This window comes from Protomyctophum parallelum (assembly GCF_964188405.1).
Source record: "Protomyctophum parallelum genome assembly, chromosome: 6".
NCBI lineage: Eukaryota > Metazoa > Chordata > Actinopteri > Myctophiformes > Myctophidae > Protomyctophum > Protomyctophum parallelum.
Genome location: NC_139701.1, coordinates 22734454 through 22750259, shown reverse-complemented (window position 1 = coordinate 22750259; position 15806 = coordinate 22734454). Strand labels below are relative to the sequence as shown.

At 39.9% G+C, this 15806-nt stretch overlaps 1 protein-coding gene across 1 annotated transcript in view; it reads right to left on the bottom strand.

Annotated features, from left to right (window-relative positions):
* Positions 1-14294: 14294 nt before the first annotated feature.
* Positions 14295-15806, bottom strand: part of sox14 (SRY-box transcription factor 14) — a 2279-nt gene continuing 767 nt past the window's right edge. The window contains exon 1 of the mRNA XM_083766554.1: positions 14295-15806. This exon is cut by the window's right edge and continues 767 nt beyond it. Coding sequence (XP_083622680.1) covers positions 15567-15806 — 240 coding nt within the window. The 3' untranslated portion in view covers positions 14295-15566.

The following is a 15806-nucleotide window of genomic DNA, read 5'->3' as shown; positions in this document are numbered from 1 at the left end:
TGATCCCATTTGTAAAGCTATCACCAAATCAAGTTTATAATAGTTAATGTATGTAAATGAAGTATATGTTTTTATATTATTTTTCCATGGTTCCTCACTTGTAACAATAGATAGCTCTTCATATGACCACTGTGCTCTGACTTAAGGTGCATTACCCGTTCAAATCATATCATATCAATAACGGTAATGGGTCACACACACCAAGACTGCATTTCAGTAATTTATTCTTGCATTTTGGACAGGAGACAAACGTTCTGGCTATCCAGCCTTGAGCCTTCACACACTGATGAAGGCTGGATAGCTGAAACGCTTGTCTCCTGTCCAAAATGCAAGAATAAATGACTGAAGTGCAGTCTTTGTGTGTGCGACCCATTACCGTTATCTATATGATATGATCCTCACTTGTATCAAACATTAAACTTGATATTACATTTTGTCTACTAGGAACTGAATATTAAGACAACTATATAACTGCACCTTGATGAAGTTTTGCAGAGGTTTGGGTTGAGTTACCTTGCCATGATGTAACTCCAAATGTGGACAAGAAATAAAACATTATTTCTCCAGTGATTAGAAATTGATAATTCAAAATATTGTCATTGACTTACATTGTACGCTGAAACAGCACTCAAAGTCACTCTTTTAGTACGTAAACAAACACAAACAAAGTCGATTCAGTAAATATAGAGCATTACCAAAACAAAACTCATTTTCAGGTTTTATTTTTTTGTGTGTTTGTTTACGCACTCAAAGAGTGACTTTGACAGCTGGTATAAGTATAGGGGATTAATTTATTTATATGTAAACAGGGAGAGAGAGATGGGGAGTGACGTGGAGCAAAGGCCGTTGGGATTTGGACTTGAACCCGCAGCGCGTGGCTACATTGGAGCCAACACTGGTGAACTTTTGACAGGGCGTCAATCAATAGGAAAAAAAGAGTGGCTGCCCCAACTTGGCCGGCTTTGCGCTTGTAGTTTTTTTGCAGGGAGCCAACCACTTTGGACCACATGTTGGGGTTGGTGCACTGCCGTGAGGCACATAGCAGGTGGGCAAATTGAGAATTTCCCACGGTGCAGTGGCAAATTAATCCTTGCCTGCGTGTGTTTGATATATTTGGGACTCACTGTAAAATGTAATTAAAAGTGGTCATTTGATTGGCCATGATTGAAGCCACCAGTGCACACAGCCACTGATAATTATATTCATCCCAATCCAACCCATCTCCTTGCTGCACCAGGAGTACTCCACCCATCTCTGGTCCTGAAAATTCCTAACGTCTGTTGCCACACCCATAAGCCATTCCATGACTGCTCTTCACCTTATTGGTTCCCCTGATTCCCCCAAATAGCTTGTGCTGATTGGTCAGCTGCAGTACAGTAGGCTGTATGGCTTAAGTTATCACCCTCTCTCTCTGTTCTTTTACCATCCACTCACCCAGCTAGGGCAGATAAAGGCTGGGTATGTGAGAATTATTTTTTTTATGCTGGGAATTAGCCATCTATATGAGTACATTTTTGGGGGGGATTCTGTAGTTTATTCTGTTGTTTTTCTAATATATTCTGGGTTATCATGATTGCAAATGGTCCATGTGTCAAATGTTTAACACCAGGTGTTCTGTAGACCCAGCCAGCAGCCTATATGTAATGAGTAAAGGATCTGGAATATGGTCTGACGACAAAACATGCTGAAGAGGTGATTCTCCAGAATAAATAGCCCCTGTCAAAGTGGCTGAGTAGGATAGGAACGGGGAGATTATCTGAAGTAAAAGACACCCATTGAAACCTGGTTCAGCTATTTTCAGTAATGCCTAAAGAGACTGGTAAAAGAGGCAGAAGAGCACTGGTAAAGGTCAGCACGAACTCAGATCATAGAAGCTCAAACATGGCACAAAGATAAAAGGCCCAGTGAGAAATATCAATTACGTCTTGACATTTTCTAGAGAGACAATAGACCCCTGTGAAATAGTTTGATGTTAGTGGTTAGTGGCAGCACCCTCGCCAAAAATCTGTGTCTCTTGCGGAATGCTTTTCAGCCCAATTATGGTTGAGGCTTTAATTTACATAAGAGGTATTTTAGAAAAATACTTAAAGCCTCATCATGGTACTGTACCACAAACCAAATATTGTGCATCTAACTGAACCAGTTGAGCATGTTGTTTATTTTGTTGTGATAAACACTGTTAATGTCAACGTCAGGACTGCATAAAAGATGAGGAGACAGGAGAACACAGAGACCGGAAGTGGTCGTCAATGAGCACCAAAATGACTCACACACCATCACACTATAACTCCACAGATGCCTTGGCTGTGTCCTTGCCACCAGCGTTCCCATTGTGCAATAGTTGTACATACTGTACACTCGCACGCACACATTCCCATTAAATGTGTGCACTGTGCATTCGCCCATTTCTACATACAGTATTTAATTGTATTGTATGTAATACATTCCTATTCCTTTACAACCACAATATGTTTTTTTCTCCAACCCTGGCAGTCAAATAATAGTATCCTGATACCAATATGACCATAATTGTGAAAAGTTTGTACCCAATAGTATACATAATTGTGATATTTATTATAACCAACCATATTCATAATAACCATATTCATGTATACACAACCTAATTTGGCAGTGCTGCAATGCATGATGTCACACTAATGTGTACTTCTATATGCTATTGTTTGTCGTTTGCTATAATTATGCATATTGAGAGTCACTGATAACCCAAGTATACGTACTTGGTCAAAAAACCTGATTACCCAGTGTTTTTTGAGCTAATTGTCAGCTGCATGTGTGTGTGTGTGTGTGTGTGTGTGTGTGTGTGTGTGTGTGTGTGTGTGTGTGTGTGTGTGTGTGTGTGTGTGTGTGTGTGTGTGTGTGTGTGTGTGTGTGTGTGGACGGCTGGACGTAGTTGGTAGTTGGAGTGGCTAGCACCAGTCAAAAACCTGAATAAGGTGAAACAGTTCACCGATGACCAGATTGTTCTTGAATTGATAACATTTTAGACAAACGTGACCCAGTTGTAGTATTCAGCACAGGAGTAACATTTGATTTCAAATTACCATTGTTTATATAAAGCCCTTCACACATGGGCAACATACGGCCATAAAAAATGAAATGATAAAAGGTTGCAGATTTTGAGCTAAATTAATTGAACTCATTAATTGAAAGTAACCCAAATATACTTCTGTCATTCCACTGATGCAGGTACTGTAAATAATCTAATGTCAAATGATAAAATATTTGTGTGCCTTGAGTCCACATTTAGAGATGGAGTGCCGTGATTTTATGAGGTAACAGTAGGGGAGAGCCGCCACGGTTGTAACGCGTCATGGTTGTAACATGAACATTATCTCTTGATTGGTCAATGCCATACCATGCAATACCATTATATGTAATATTTACATATTTGACATATTGGCCAATATTATATGTTCAGTCAGCTGTCTTTCATTACAGAGTGTATTCTAAATTAGTTTAGGGTTGTATAACATTGTACAACTCAATAAATCAAACGTTTGTTTAATCAATATATTTTCCCATTGAACTGACTCAAACGCCCAAACTGGTACACCCGGTACTATTTAATATTTCCCTTATGTTTGATACATTTTCTTATCACATCCATGGTATGAAAACAATGTTAAGGAGTTGCTTCAATGAAATATAATTGCTTTAAGCTGAAAACGATATGTTTAATGGTGTTTTTTAGCGTTGTTACATTTATCACGCATGCCGTTACAATTAATCCGATATGCGCAGCAAATGTAACACTGGAACAGCGTCCACGTTCGGTTTAATAACTCCCGACCTGTTTTATCAATTTAAAAACTTGAAGTGGTTTATGGTAGCAGACATGAAATGAAACGTGCAAAGTGTTACAACCTTGGCGGCTCTCCCTACTTCATTAGACCCTTTGGTGTGGTTGTTATGTGCAATGATGTCTTCCCTTTGTATTTAGGGTTTCTTCCTGGAGGCTGAAACCTTCACAGTCAAACATACCAATAAAAAAGAGAGTGATAAAGTGACATCACATTCACAATATCATCCCCTCCCCTAACCCCTTAACCTGACTCCGCCAGAGTTCACAAGTTCCACAACTTGTGAACTCAATACTGCCACCATCTGGCAGAGTCAGGTTACTAACCCCTCCCCTTTATCATACAACAACTGTGGGTGCGGCTTCATTTCAGGTGGATCACCACCCATTACCACCTTAGAGTATATATAAATGGAGACGGCCGGAGGAAACCCCTAGGCGAAATGGACATAGTGGCCGAATTTGGTATTGCAGCGCTGGCCCAAACACATGGACGCGCTGGTCCGTTGACTATCATTGCGCACGTTCATGATGACACGTGAACGCTGTTTCATACGTCAACACGTGCAATGATAGTCAACGGCAGCGCGTGTGTGTGTTTGGGCCCAATCCATCCCAGAATGCACTCTGTTCCTACCCGGAAGGAGGAGTGAAATCGCCTCATGCGCTTTTGAGCAACTTAATGCAAGTGGATGGGAGTGGGAGGAGAACTTGGGTGCCGTCTCTATTAATATATACTCTAAGATTACCACCCACCACTGCCACCAGGCATGGGCTACCTAATGAACTGGTGGGCGTGTCCACATAAAAACAACATTTTAACAAATACTGTACACATTTTTTGAAAAACACCTTCCTCCTTATATAATACCTGATGATCATGTTTTAGGGTGGGAACAATCACAGCACTTCATCTTTAAAGGTCCTACAAGAAACATGAAATTCAACTTTTCCCATTTCCCATAATCTTCTGTTCCAAATTAGCATTTCGTTTTTGGAGACTTGGGAGGGGACAGGGGGTTGGCCTTATAATGAGTCAAAGATGTGGGAGGGGATTAGCTGAGATGAGGGTGTGGCGAAGAAATCAATTTGCACATACACAGCGCCCCACCATATCAGGACATTGTGGTACTGCAGCTAAAACTGCTTTAGAAGCCAGACAGAAATGACATGGACTGATGATATCAGAGTGGTGATTTAGGCTCAAACCATTAGAAATACATTTGAGGGACATAAACAATATGATTGTTTAACAATTTTTAAATGCATGTTGTAGTTCCGTTAATATAATGCATTGTGTTTTATCAGTGAACTATGAAGTGGTGCATAAGACAACTGACAAGATATTAATTAATAGTTTGAAATTGCATTGAGATGGATTATTTTATGTAATCTTTTCATCGTGACCTAACAAAATGAATGCAGTTTTAATATAATTCAGGACTACATGTTTCATGTTTCGTCCCTTCACTCACTTTATCTAAGTCAGTATGCCCCTCTGGGGAAAAGATCCTGCCCACCTGCCTATATTGACTGGTGTCCCCCGGGAGTCTATCCTTGACCGCTCCTCTTTTCCATCTACAGCATATCTCTTCACCGAAAATAGCCTATCTATCTACTATATATTTTTACCTAACGTTAGCCTTAGAATTCACTGAATGTCCACATATGCCCATGCAGAATAAGGACACAAGGGTTAAAACTTAGGGTTAAATGCAGTCTGCTCAGCTCTGCTACTATATTTTATAATCTATCCAAAATTATTTGAAAATGGCTCAAATAGAAGTCAAAGTGCAGAAATATTAAAGTACTGTACATAAAGTGCCACTAGGGAAATTTATTCTGTAAAAAAAGTTGAAAACCGCAAAACAAAGGGTATATAATAGTAGCCTATATATTATATAATTAAAAAAAAAAAAGTTTATAGTCATGATTCACCAGGTACCTGGATGGCTTAATTCTAGGCTTAAAATAATTTATATAAATATTTTTGGAAATCTCTATGGGGAAAATGAATGACGTCTGGAACGATGAAAATGTCCGCCGCACTGCTAATGCCTCTGATGCTAGACACGATGGAGTGGAGGGCTGCGAATTAGCGATCCAGGAGTCCTGACTCCTGAGTTGGGTTTGGCTATAGTCTACAGTACTCTCACATTGTTTCAGTGTTAAGGACAACTTCACCCATTTAGTAGGCTACACATTATCTTCATAAATCCAGTCCCAACTAATGGTCATTTTATGGAACTGTGTGCACCGTGTCCATCTACAGAGGTGCAGGGCTGTCGCCTGTGGACAGTTAAAAAACCTGCCTATTAAAGACATCATCAGTGGGGATTCAAAGCAGATGGAAAATACAGCATTTCTCTTCCTGGAATGTTATCACACTAAATAGAAGCTGTTGTTCTTGAATCAATAAAAAAGTAAAGTGTGAATCTTGTTTGAACTTACCATCGATTATGTCATTGGTAGGCAGATTTTACAACCATCCAGAGTCCACCTCTGCCCCATAACGACTAGTGAGCATTACTGAGTGGCAGTGGATCTGGGGTAGAGTGGCCGTGGTTTTCTCAGTTCGTTGCCAGGCTCCCAGCCTCAGTTCGTTCCCAGGCTCCCAGCCTCAGAGTCAGTGGATCTGGGGTAGAGTGGCCGTGGTTTTCTCAGTTCGTTGCCAGGCTCCCAGCCTCAGTTCGTTCCCAGGCTCCCAGCCTCAGTTCGTTCCCAGGCTCAGTGGATCTGGGGTAGAGTGGCCATGGTTTTCTCAGTTCGTTCCCAGGCTCCCATGCCTCAGAGTCAGTGGATCTGGGGTAGAGTGGCCGTGGTTTTCTCAGTTCGTTCCCAGGCTCCCAGCCTCAGAGTCAGTGGATCTGGGGTAGAGTGGCCATGGTTTTCTCAGTTCGTTCCCAGGCTCCCAGCCTCAGAGTCAGTGGTTCTGGGGTAGAGTGGCCGTGGTTTTCTCAGTTCGTTCCCAGGCTCCCAGCCTCAGAGTCAGTGTTCAAGTGTCCTTGAGCAAGATGCTGAACCCCTAATTGCTCCTGCCTTGCGTGGTTTCCTCCTGCCATTGTGTGAATAGGTGAATTCACTATCATTGTAAAGCGCCCTGCATAACAGCGCCCTGAAACAGCCTTCTAGCCGTGGGTAAAACCAGCACCATACACCACCTAATCAAAACAAAGAATTCAGCTGCTCTGATCTCCCAGAGTGCTAACAAACTCGGTGGCTAGGCTAGCTAGTTTCTTGGGACATTTGTGGTCGTAGTGACTACATCTGTCATTAAAAAATATATATAATATATGTTTCAGCGATTTTCTGTTGTATAATTGCAATTTTACACGAGAGGGTGTGGTTTAACGTGATTATTGCCACTTCAGTGATGCTTGCGGAACTCGACTTCGTCTCGTTCCTTACCATCTTATTGCCACTGTCGTGGCAATAATCACGTTAACCCACACCCTCTCGTGTAACTATCTACTATTGCTTAACTATCACCTCATAGACACATGAAAAACTGGAAAAGTGTGAACATTGCACTCTTCCGGTGAATGCTGTTGTCTGAGTAATAAATATTCATGCATACCTTTCAGGGCCTTTGTTGTGTTGACTAACACTAAAATTACAAATTATATTATATATATATATATATATATATATATATATATATATATATATATATATATATATATATATATATATATATATATATATATATATGATAATCACTGTCAGGGAAAGAAAGTGTGTGTGTGTGTGTGTGTGTGTGTGTGTGTGTGTGTGTGTGTGTGTGTGTGTACGCAGAGGGGTGGGGTGTTGGAACATCAAAGGCTCGCCTATCTTTGTGCCATGTAAACAGTTGCGTGCCTTCAGTTAGTTCAAGAGCCCCATTTGAATGATTCCATGGAAGATTGCCACATTGACAAGCATCCTGTAATAAATAAAATTAACAAACATTTCTGTAGGGTCTTTTCAGAGGGAAAGAGAGCCCAATGTTTTTCTTTCAGATAAGTGGTCTATACATCCCCTGCTCTTTCCTGATTAGTCTAATCCAGTGAGAAGTGCATGCAGGGTTTTGATTGAGTCAGGCATCGAGGACCCGGAGGGGAACCCTCCTGATAAGTGCCTTTACCTTTCACCTCCAGAACCCCACGCACGTCGCTTCACTGTATCCACGCACCCTCTAATCTCATTTGGCCCAGGAAGACATGCTCAGGCACAAGGAGCTACGATTAGCATCATCTTTACCGAGGGATTCCAGTGGCTTTGGCCTCCTTGGACTGGCCCTGCCCTCAACCTGCAGGCACTGCATCAGGCAGGTGTGTGTGCACAGACAAATCTTCAGTGTTAAAGGGAAACTTTGCAGATTTTAACCTAAGTCCCGGCGGTGGCTCAGGGGTAAAGTGGCTGGATGGTAACCGCAAGGTTGCCTGTTCAAACCCAGGCTCCCCCAGAGTTAGCTGTCGAAGACACTGAACCCCAAATTGCTCCTGATGTGCTGGTTGGTGCCTTGCATGGTTTCTGCTGCCATCGGTGTATGAATGTGTGGGTGAATGTAATGCCTTGGAGCTTGGATAAAGGTGCTATATAAATGCACCATTTACCATTGTTCTGATTAGATAGTGTAAAACAGGGAAAACAATAATCTGGACCACGGCAATGTTAAAAATCAACAAAGTTTCCATTTAAATGTAAGTCTGATTTCTAAACTCTTAAATTAAATTGACAGTGCGTGTTTAAAGTGCACGTGTATGTATGTCTATGCACCTGCGTTTGTTCGTTCGTGTATCCACTACATACATGACGCCCATTTGAGAATGCATACCGGTACATGTGCATGTGAACTCATGCATACACATATAGCATATCTGTCGTGAGGTTTGTTTTGCCTGTATAACATGCAGTACTGTACTGTATATCACTATTTACTATACAGTCACTACTTTATTTTCATGACTGTGTGGTTCTCATCTCCGGAAGTTTGTTAAAGCAGTGGGTCTTGACATTTTCATGTATTTGGCCGCAGACCCACATCTGAAAATATTATGTGCCAGGGAACCCCATACAAGGTTTGTGTTTTATTATTAAAATGTTTCATTAATATTTCAAATTTTCAAATTATTTCTTTTTAAATAGCCAATGTACAGTATATGGTTAAACGTTTTGTGGGAATCCCCTGGAACCCCCTTAAGGAACCCTGGGGGTCCCTGCACCCCGCTTTGAGAACCACTGGGTTACCGTAAGCATAAACAATCATTGATGTTTCAGCAGTCAGTCATCTGGTCTGAGGTAGACATGGCAGTAGATTTCAGCAGACCTGCTCGTGTCAGAAAAGTTTGCACACTTATGAAAGGTCAGAGCCATCCCAACCACAGACTGCCTCAGATGCTACCAGGTGGCAAGTGGCTTTGTAGCCACAGAGCCACGAGCAGTGGATTGCTAAACAGCTACTTCCCATCCGACAGCGCCCTGCAGTGTTTCATTCACGATCAACTTTCATACACAGCCATACAGTATAGGTTTTTATCTAGTTTCCTCGGACACAGCAGAGATGGGAAGGGAACTATTGACAGTAGAAATGGAGTGCAGGAAAATTGGCCCGCTACAACAAGAAACTTGAATATTGCTATGCGTCATGCACTTATCATGCACTTATCATTATTCCACTCCATTATTTAAGTACTTTCTAACTTGTGTGCCGTTACTGTATAAACCACCTAGCTCTCTATATTATTCATTGGAAACTTTGAGAACTTTATGCCTAGGCTATGGCTATATAGAATTATAGATGATGTACGTACTTCATGCAAAAAATCACCCTGTGCTAGAAAGAATCTTGCATTCAAGTACAATTGTATGATATAAGCATGTCAGGTTTTTCACATTTTTCAAGAATACCGCAGCTTACCTCAAATAACCTAATGTACCTGGAATTATCAGACAACCGCCTCTATGCACTTTTACGAGTTGGTTAGTGGTTACAGTTAATAACGGGTATATCTTATGACATGTTTTCACATGGTAGAGCAGACTTGTAAGCTTACATCGACTGTATAGACTGGCATCAGCACTCTCAAGATTACAGCTCCTTATGCCTGTCATACTCCGTCGTATGACCAAAATAGCAGATTTTAGCAGAAATGTGTAAGCTCACAACTTGTGAGCTTGTAGATCTGCTCCTTTCGAACGTTTCGTTTATATCAGGATTTAGACTACAACGTATAACTGAGCTTGGGTATAACCCATCATTATACCGTACGGATGATGAACTACTCTGAAATCAAATGACACCATCTTGAGGCACTCTCAACCGAATCAAGTTATACTATTGAGCATTTTACAGTGAAGCGTATGCAGACTATACAAATTAAATCGTGATAGTAATATTAGAAAGCAAAAGCCTATAACAGTTCAGGTAGCACAATCAGTATTTGGGCCCATGCAGTCCTCTCTGTGATGACAATTCCCACTTTGAAGCAACATTGACTTGCAATATGTGCTTCTCAAACTCTGATGCATTACCATAATGAACTTTCTTTTTTCTAAATGAAAAGGGAAAGAAAAAGACAAAACAATATATACTGAAGTCAAAGGTTGAAATGGAATATTAGTCTGCTTAATGTATAGAAACTACTGCATGAATTGTAAGACTGGTATATACATTAAATGCAGATTAGGCCTATACACATTTTAACATGGAGGATTTCTCCAGATGCAACTTGGACAAATAGTGAGCAATAATGCCCGTGGGATACAAGGCTTACTGATTAATGACAAATATCCTATAAAACCCTTTCACCATGTGACCAATATGTTAGCCTTAAAGCCTCAACATGTTAGTCTATAAACCATGCTTAAATGTGTTTGACTATAGCAGTAGTTTTCAACCTTTTTCATATCAAAGACCATTTTATATTTGGCATTTGAGGCACGGTCTGGACTACCATGACGAGATTTTTCCTCTCAGACACAAAACAAAAAAATATTTTGTTATGCTTTTGTCCACAATTCCATGCTGCAGCTGCATTGATGTGGTACCACAGGAGAGATAACAGGCAAACAGTGATCAAAATAACTTATTTTACATTCTCTAATAATTGTGTAGACTTCTTGTAAACTAAGTAACACAGATGTTTAACAAAAATGTAGCTCTTAATTAAAGTGTAAAATGAAAGAAATGGACCGGTAAGGGACCATTTGGTTACTGACTCTCCATCATTTTGCTGGGGACCACCTGAGGACCACTGATGGTCCCCGGACCACCGGTTGAAAACCACTGGACTGGACTAAGTAAAATAAACTGAGATTCTAAAAGACAAAGTAACATCATAAAAGGAAGGCGTTTGAGCAAATAAACAAGATGCACACAGGGATCTACCAATCTACATTGCTATTTGATGGAAATACATAGCTTATACTTATAGGATGGCGCCTATTAAATAACAATTTGTCATTCGTCACAGCCACAGGTGGCTTTATCCATGATTTTAGTAGCCTAAACTTTTCCCACAAGATTATTGCTTGATCGTTTTGCAAATTAACTTTCCAAAAGTTTAAATACATGAATAATAGGCAATATATAGGCTCTATTCATACAGTATAGCACAAATCGCCATGCAGGATCGTCTGATTAATTGAAAATGAAGCACCATGATGTACAAGTCTTAGTGCTTTTTCTGGTTATATCCTCACTGGCAGTTTTTGTATTGACCTGCACTGTCGTTTGAACTGTATACCCATTGTACAAACTGTGAATAAAATGATCAATCAATCAATCAATCAATAAATCAATCAATCAATCAATCAAACAGCTTCAGCAAGTTTGATAGGGCATCCATTCACGGGGCAGTGATGTGAGAAACAGATGACATGACATTTACCTAAGCAAATAAAAAATCTAAATAAACAGCAGGCTTATAATACCACGTTGATTTGGTATACATTTAAAATGTGGACTCCCTGTGCATCATCGCAAAAAGTAACGGGAGTGTTGTTGCAGTTCACAATGGATGAAGTTTACAAATTGCGGAACTTGTCAGTCAGCAACACGAGTGATGCAGCATATGATGTGAAACTGCGTAAAGTTTATGCTTTCTTTTTACTTTCAAATATCCCCAAAAAATCCTCATAAGGTTCTGACCAGTGCATACAAGTGTGCGTTAGTCACGGGACTTTATAAGTCTACTTTCTGGAAAGGGGGGTTCCTTAGTGTAAATCAGTTTTCCGACTGGCATGACATTAAACAACGTGGTATGATTCCCTTTCTCTCAGCTCATCAATTCTTTTTTTTTCTTATCAGCTCCTTCACAATTTCATTTCTTTCAAATGGCTATCCACGGAGCCCCAAATTCAAGCCGGGGTCTTCAAACAACAGAACTACGGTTTACTGTTTTTTCGTCAAAATGGTATCCCAGATCCAATTTTAGATAACGGGGTTTAGCTGTGATTATTTTTTGGTCTTGCAGAGACAATTGCGAATATTCTGAAATGAGATCAGTTGTATCCCAGAACAATTTATCCGTGAATTGAGACAAATATGCCACCATCAGTCTATGAATGCCCTTTTGATAAGTGAACTGCATGTGTGCCTGTCATGGCAATTCTCCACCTTCCTTTTTTATTTTTACATCATGATCATCAATATAGCTATAGCTATTACATTATTTTATTCTTCAACATCGATCCTTTAGGGGTGCTCAAGACAATTATTTTGATTTAGGAAATTAGTGCGGATAGATACAAACTACATTCACAATAGCTATCAAACTCGGCTTTGTATATGATTCTAGGGTCACATTAAAAAACAATAATGTAAATGACCCATGGCTTTCAATTAAAAGCGTCAAGTTCCCCCCACTTTTGTTTCATCCGTTATACTTTAGACTCAAGTGTTGGAGGGTGGAAAAAGTGTCCCCTCCTCATTGACTTTTATCACTAAATGAAGCATAAATGACCTGAAAGCGCTGGCTGTCGCGTTAAATTAAATAAAATAAAGAACAATTATCCTCTCTTTTTCTCTGATCTCGCGCTGAAAGGAATCCCAGAGAGATAAGGCAGATTTAATTCGTCTATATGGCAGCGCAGGCGCTCTGTTGTGCTCGAATAAAAATGTCAAGGGGAAGAGCTAAAGGGAGATTTAGGGCGTCTATAATTTAAAATCATAATTTTCTCCATTATATTTTCTGATATGACATTATTGTGTGGTTATTTATTTTTAGCTGCTGAGTCCATTTGCAATTTTTGCATTAAGGATAAACGTTGGCAAAACCATGAGTTTATTTTATTGAAGTTATACCTTATGAAGATGTATAAATTCAAAGTATAGGCCTAGTATTCTCCTGCATGTGATTCATATAGGCGAATCTTATTTTTAAGCGCTGTATTCAGATTATTGGTTAATTGTCAATTGGGGAAAATGTGGGATTGATCCTCTATTTCGACTGCAAGGCTATACCTGGCTACACCTAAAAGTAATTATAATGGTCTAAGTTGAATTATGATGCTTTAGGGGTTTGATGTAGAATTTGCCGTTCGGTTCAATGAAGTATCACCCTCATTTACAGCGCTAGATAAGAGCTAAGTCTGTCATAAAAATCTGAGGCTGCCCGTCTCCTCCCCTCCCCTTCCTAATATTGAATTGCACCTTGGGCAATAGTGCAGAATCGTGAATCTTAACTTCTCTCGGCATATGTTCCTGGCAGATAAGTAAACAATTTGGATGTGAAATGAAATTTTTAATTAATACTGAAGCCTAATATCTACACCTCCAAATCCTATTCCACATCACGGTGACAAAGACGAATGTACAGGGTAAATGCAATGCTATCAGACTTTTAATCCGCGCATTTTATTAAAGAAACAAATATACATTTTGGCTTATATTTATTGTATTGACAAACCGAACGTTATATTATTACCGACATGTCCTCTCATTTTGGCAGAAAACGGTTTAAATTCACTCACATTGGTATCGCTAGAGTTTATAGACCCACCACCAACCTGTTTATATACACGTCCAATCGTGCGTGGACCGTGGACTGGAAATGATTTAGTTATTGGAGGCAATCTAAAAACAATCCAATGAAAATAAACGCGCCCCTCCGCACGCACGCTCACACAGTCATGATGTTGTATAGCCTAAACTTATAGTGCATGTCACCTGAAAAACGTATAGCCAACAAAGCAGTTTAAATAAAACTCACATTTCACTTGCACTTATGGGCGCTGGATAAGTGAACCTATAATTAAGCAGCATGCAGGCTTCCTCCTCAAGTGATTAAGCAGTCAAACAAGTCCGACAAGCGGAATCCCTTCGGGGGAGGCCTCTCCTGAACTGTCAAACATCAAACACCGCAAGAGGTTCATTTCAGTGTCAAGAAACATTGTAGGCTATATACCTAACGCAATGAACACGTTTTAAACCCGTTTAAAACAAGGACACGCAGCCAAATGTGGAAGCCAAAAAGCTTAATAATAGCCCGATAAAAATAAAACGTATAGTGCAGAAGTTGACATCAATCACAGCAACACATGCATGGGAAAAAAAGTGCATGGATGATGCATCAACAGAAGGGTTGGAGTTATTGCAACGCACGGCATTCTCAAAACCATGCAGGTAAACGGCTTTAAATCAATGCATCCACTTGGCAACAAGCCTATTAGTCTGGCCAGGAATTGAGTTAGGCTTAACAGGTTTAGTTTCCTTATACAAATACATTTTAGTTGACTCAGTTGACTAAACTTTTAAACGAAGACCTTTTAATGATGGTTGGAGATTATTTTGTTTAGGTCTAATGAAAATGCAGGTCCATGACAAGACGATATACGTTATCTCATTGATCAATCAGCATTAAATAAAATCTCATCCTTCTGTAAATATCTTGACAATTAAGCACCATTAAAAATAATACGTGATCAGCCACAGGTTAAATGTCCCCCAAACAATAAGTTAGTTTCTTCATTTGTGTCCAAATAGCCACAGGAAATTGTAAATTGTTGAAGACAGATTGTCTTTATTCGAAACGTCTTTGCTCAGCAATTGAACAAAGAGCAGAGGTATCAACCTTCTAATTACATTATACCTTTCCATAACATGACAGGTTTTAAATTGCCACCTTAAATAGAAAATACACAACTTAAAAAAAATGTGTGACTAGCACTTAAGAACAAAAATAAAAATAAATGGATGGTTTTGTCTTGTCATCTTAAATAGACCGTCTGGTTTTATGTGTCAGTTTGATAAATATAAACAATATGACCCGTATACCCAACCTATAGGTCCCAATTATGACCCTAATTCATTAACATCGTAAAATTACGAGTGCCAAAATGTATACTAAAACTTAGGCTTATACAGGAAATAAGAATGCAAGTTGTTAAGTTGTGCAAGCCAAATATCAAAATGAAATAGCCTATATCAATAGTCAACACAAAATTACCATAGCATCGAAATGTACACAATAAATAAAGTTAAAGGCCTCCTTTTTCTGGTTGCCATAAAAGTTATAACATTTACAATTCTTACAGATCACAGGGCACCTCCTTACATCTATTCCGAGTTCCATGCTGAGGTTTAGGAACGTCGAGCTCTTGAAAAGTTTATTTTTTTCCCCTCCTCCTTTTTTCTTTTGCCATAACAAGTCCAAGGCAATTACAACTGTTCGTGCCTCTTTTTGGCGCACTGGACTGTCCATTATATACATGCATTTTCAGTATTCAAGTTAAATTATAAAGAGAAAGCAGTCTTGTGTGTGGGTTACATAGCAGCAGCGTGCGCTGATGAATATGGGTCTATGCCAGCCTTGGTCATACCTGGGAAAAGTATGTAGGCCACGGGGGGCTGTAAACTGGACGTGGACCAGGCGCTACAGTTACACGGGACCACGTAGCCGGGGTTCGTGGGCGACGGGTGGGTGTGGGTGTGCTGGCTGGGGCAGCCGAGGCTGCCGAACGCGCCGTTCTGATATCCCAAAGAGGAGTATGGCAAAGTGCCGCT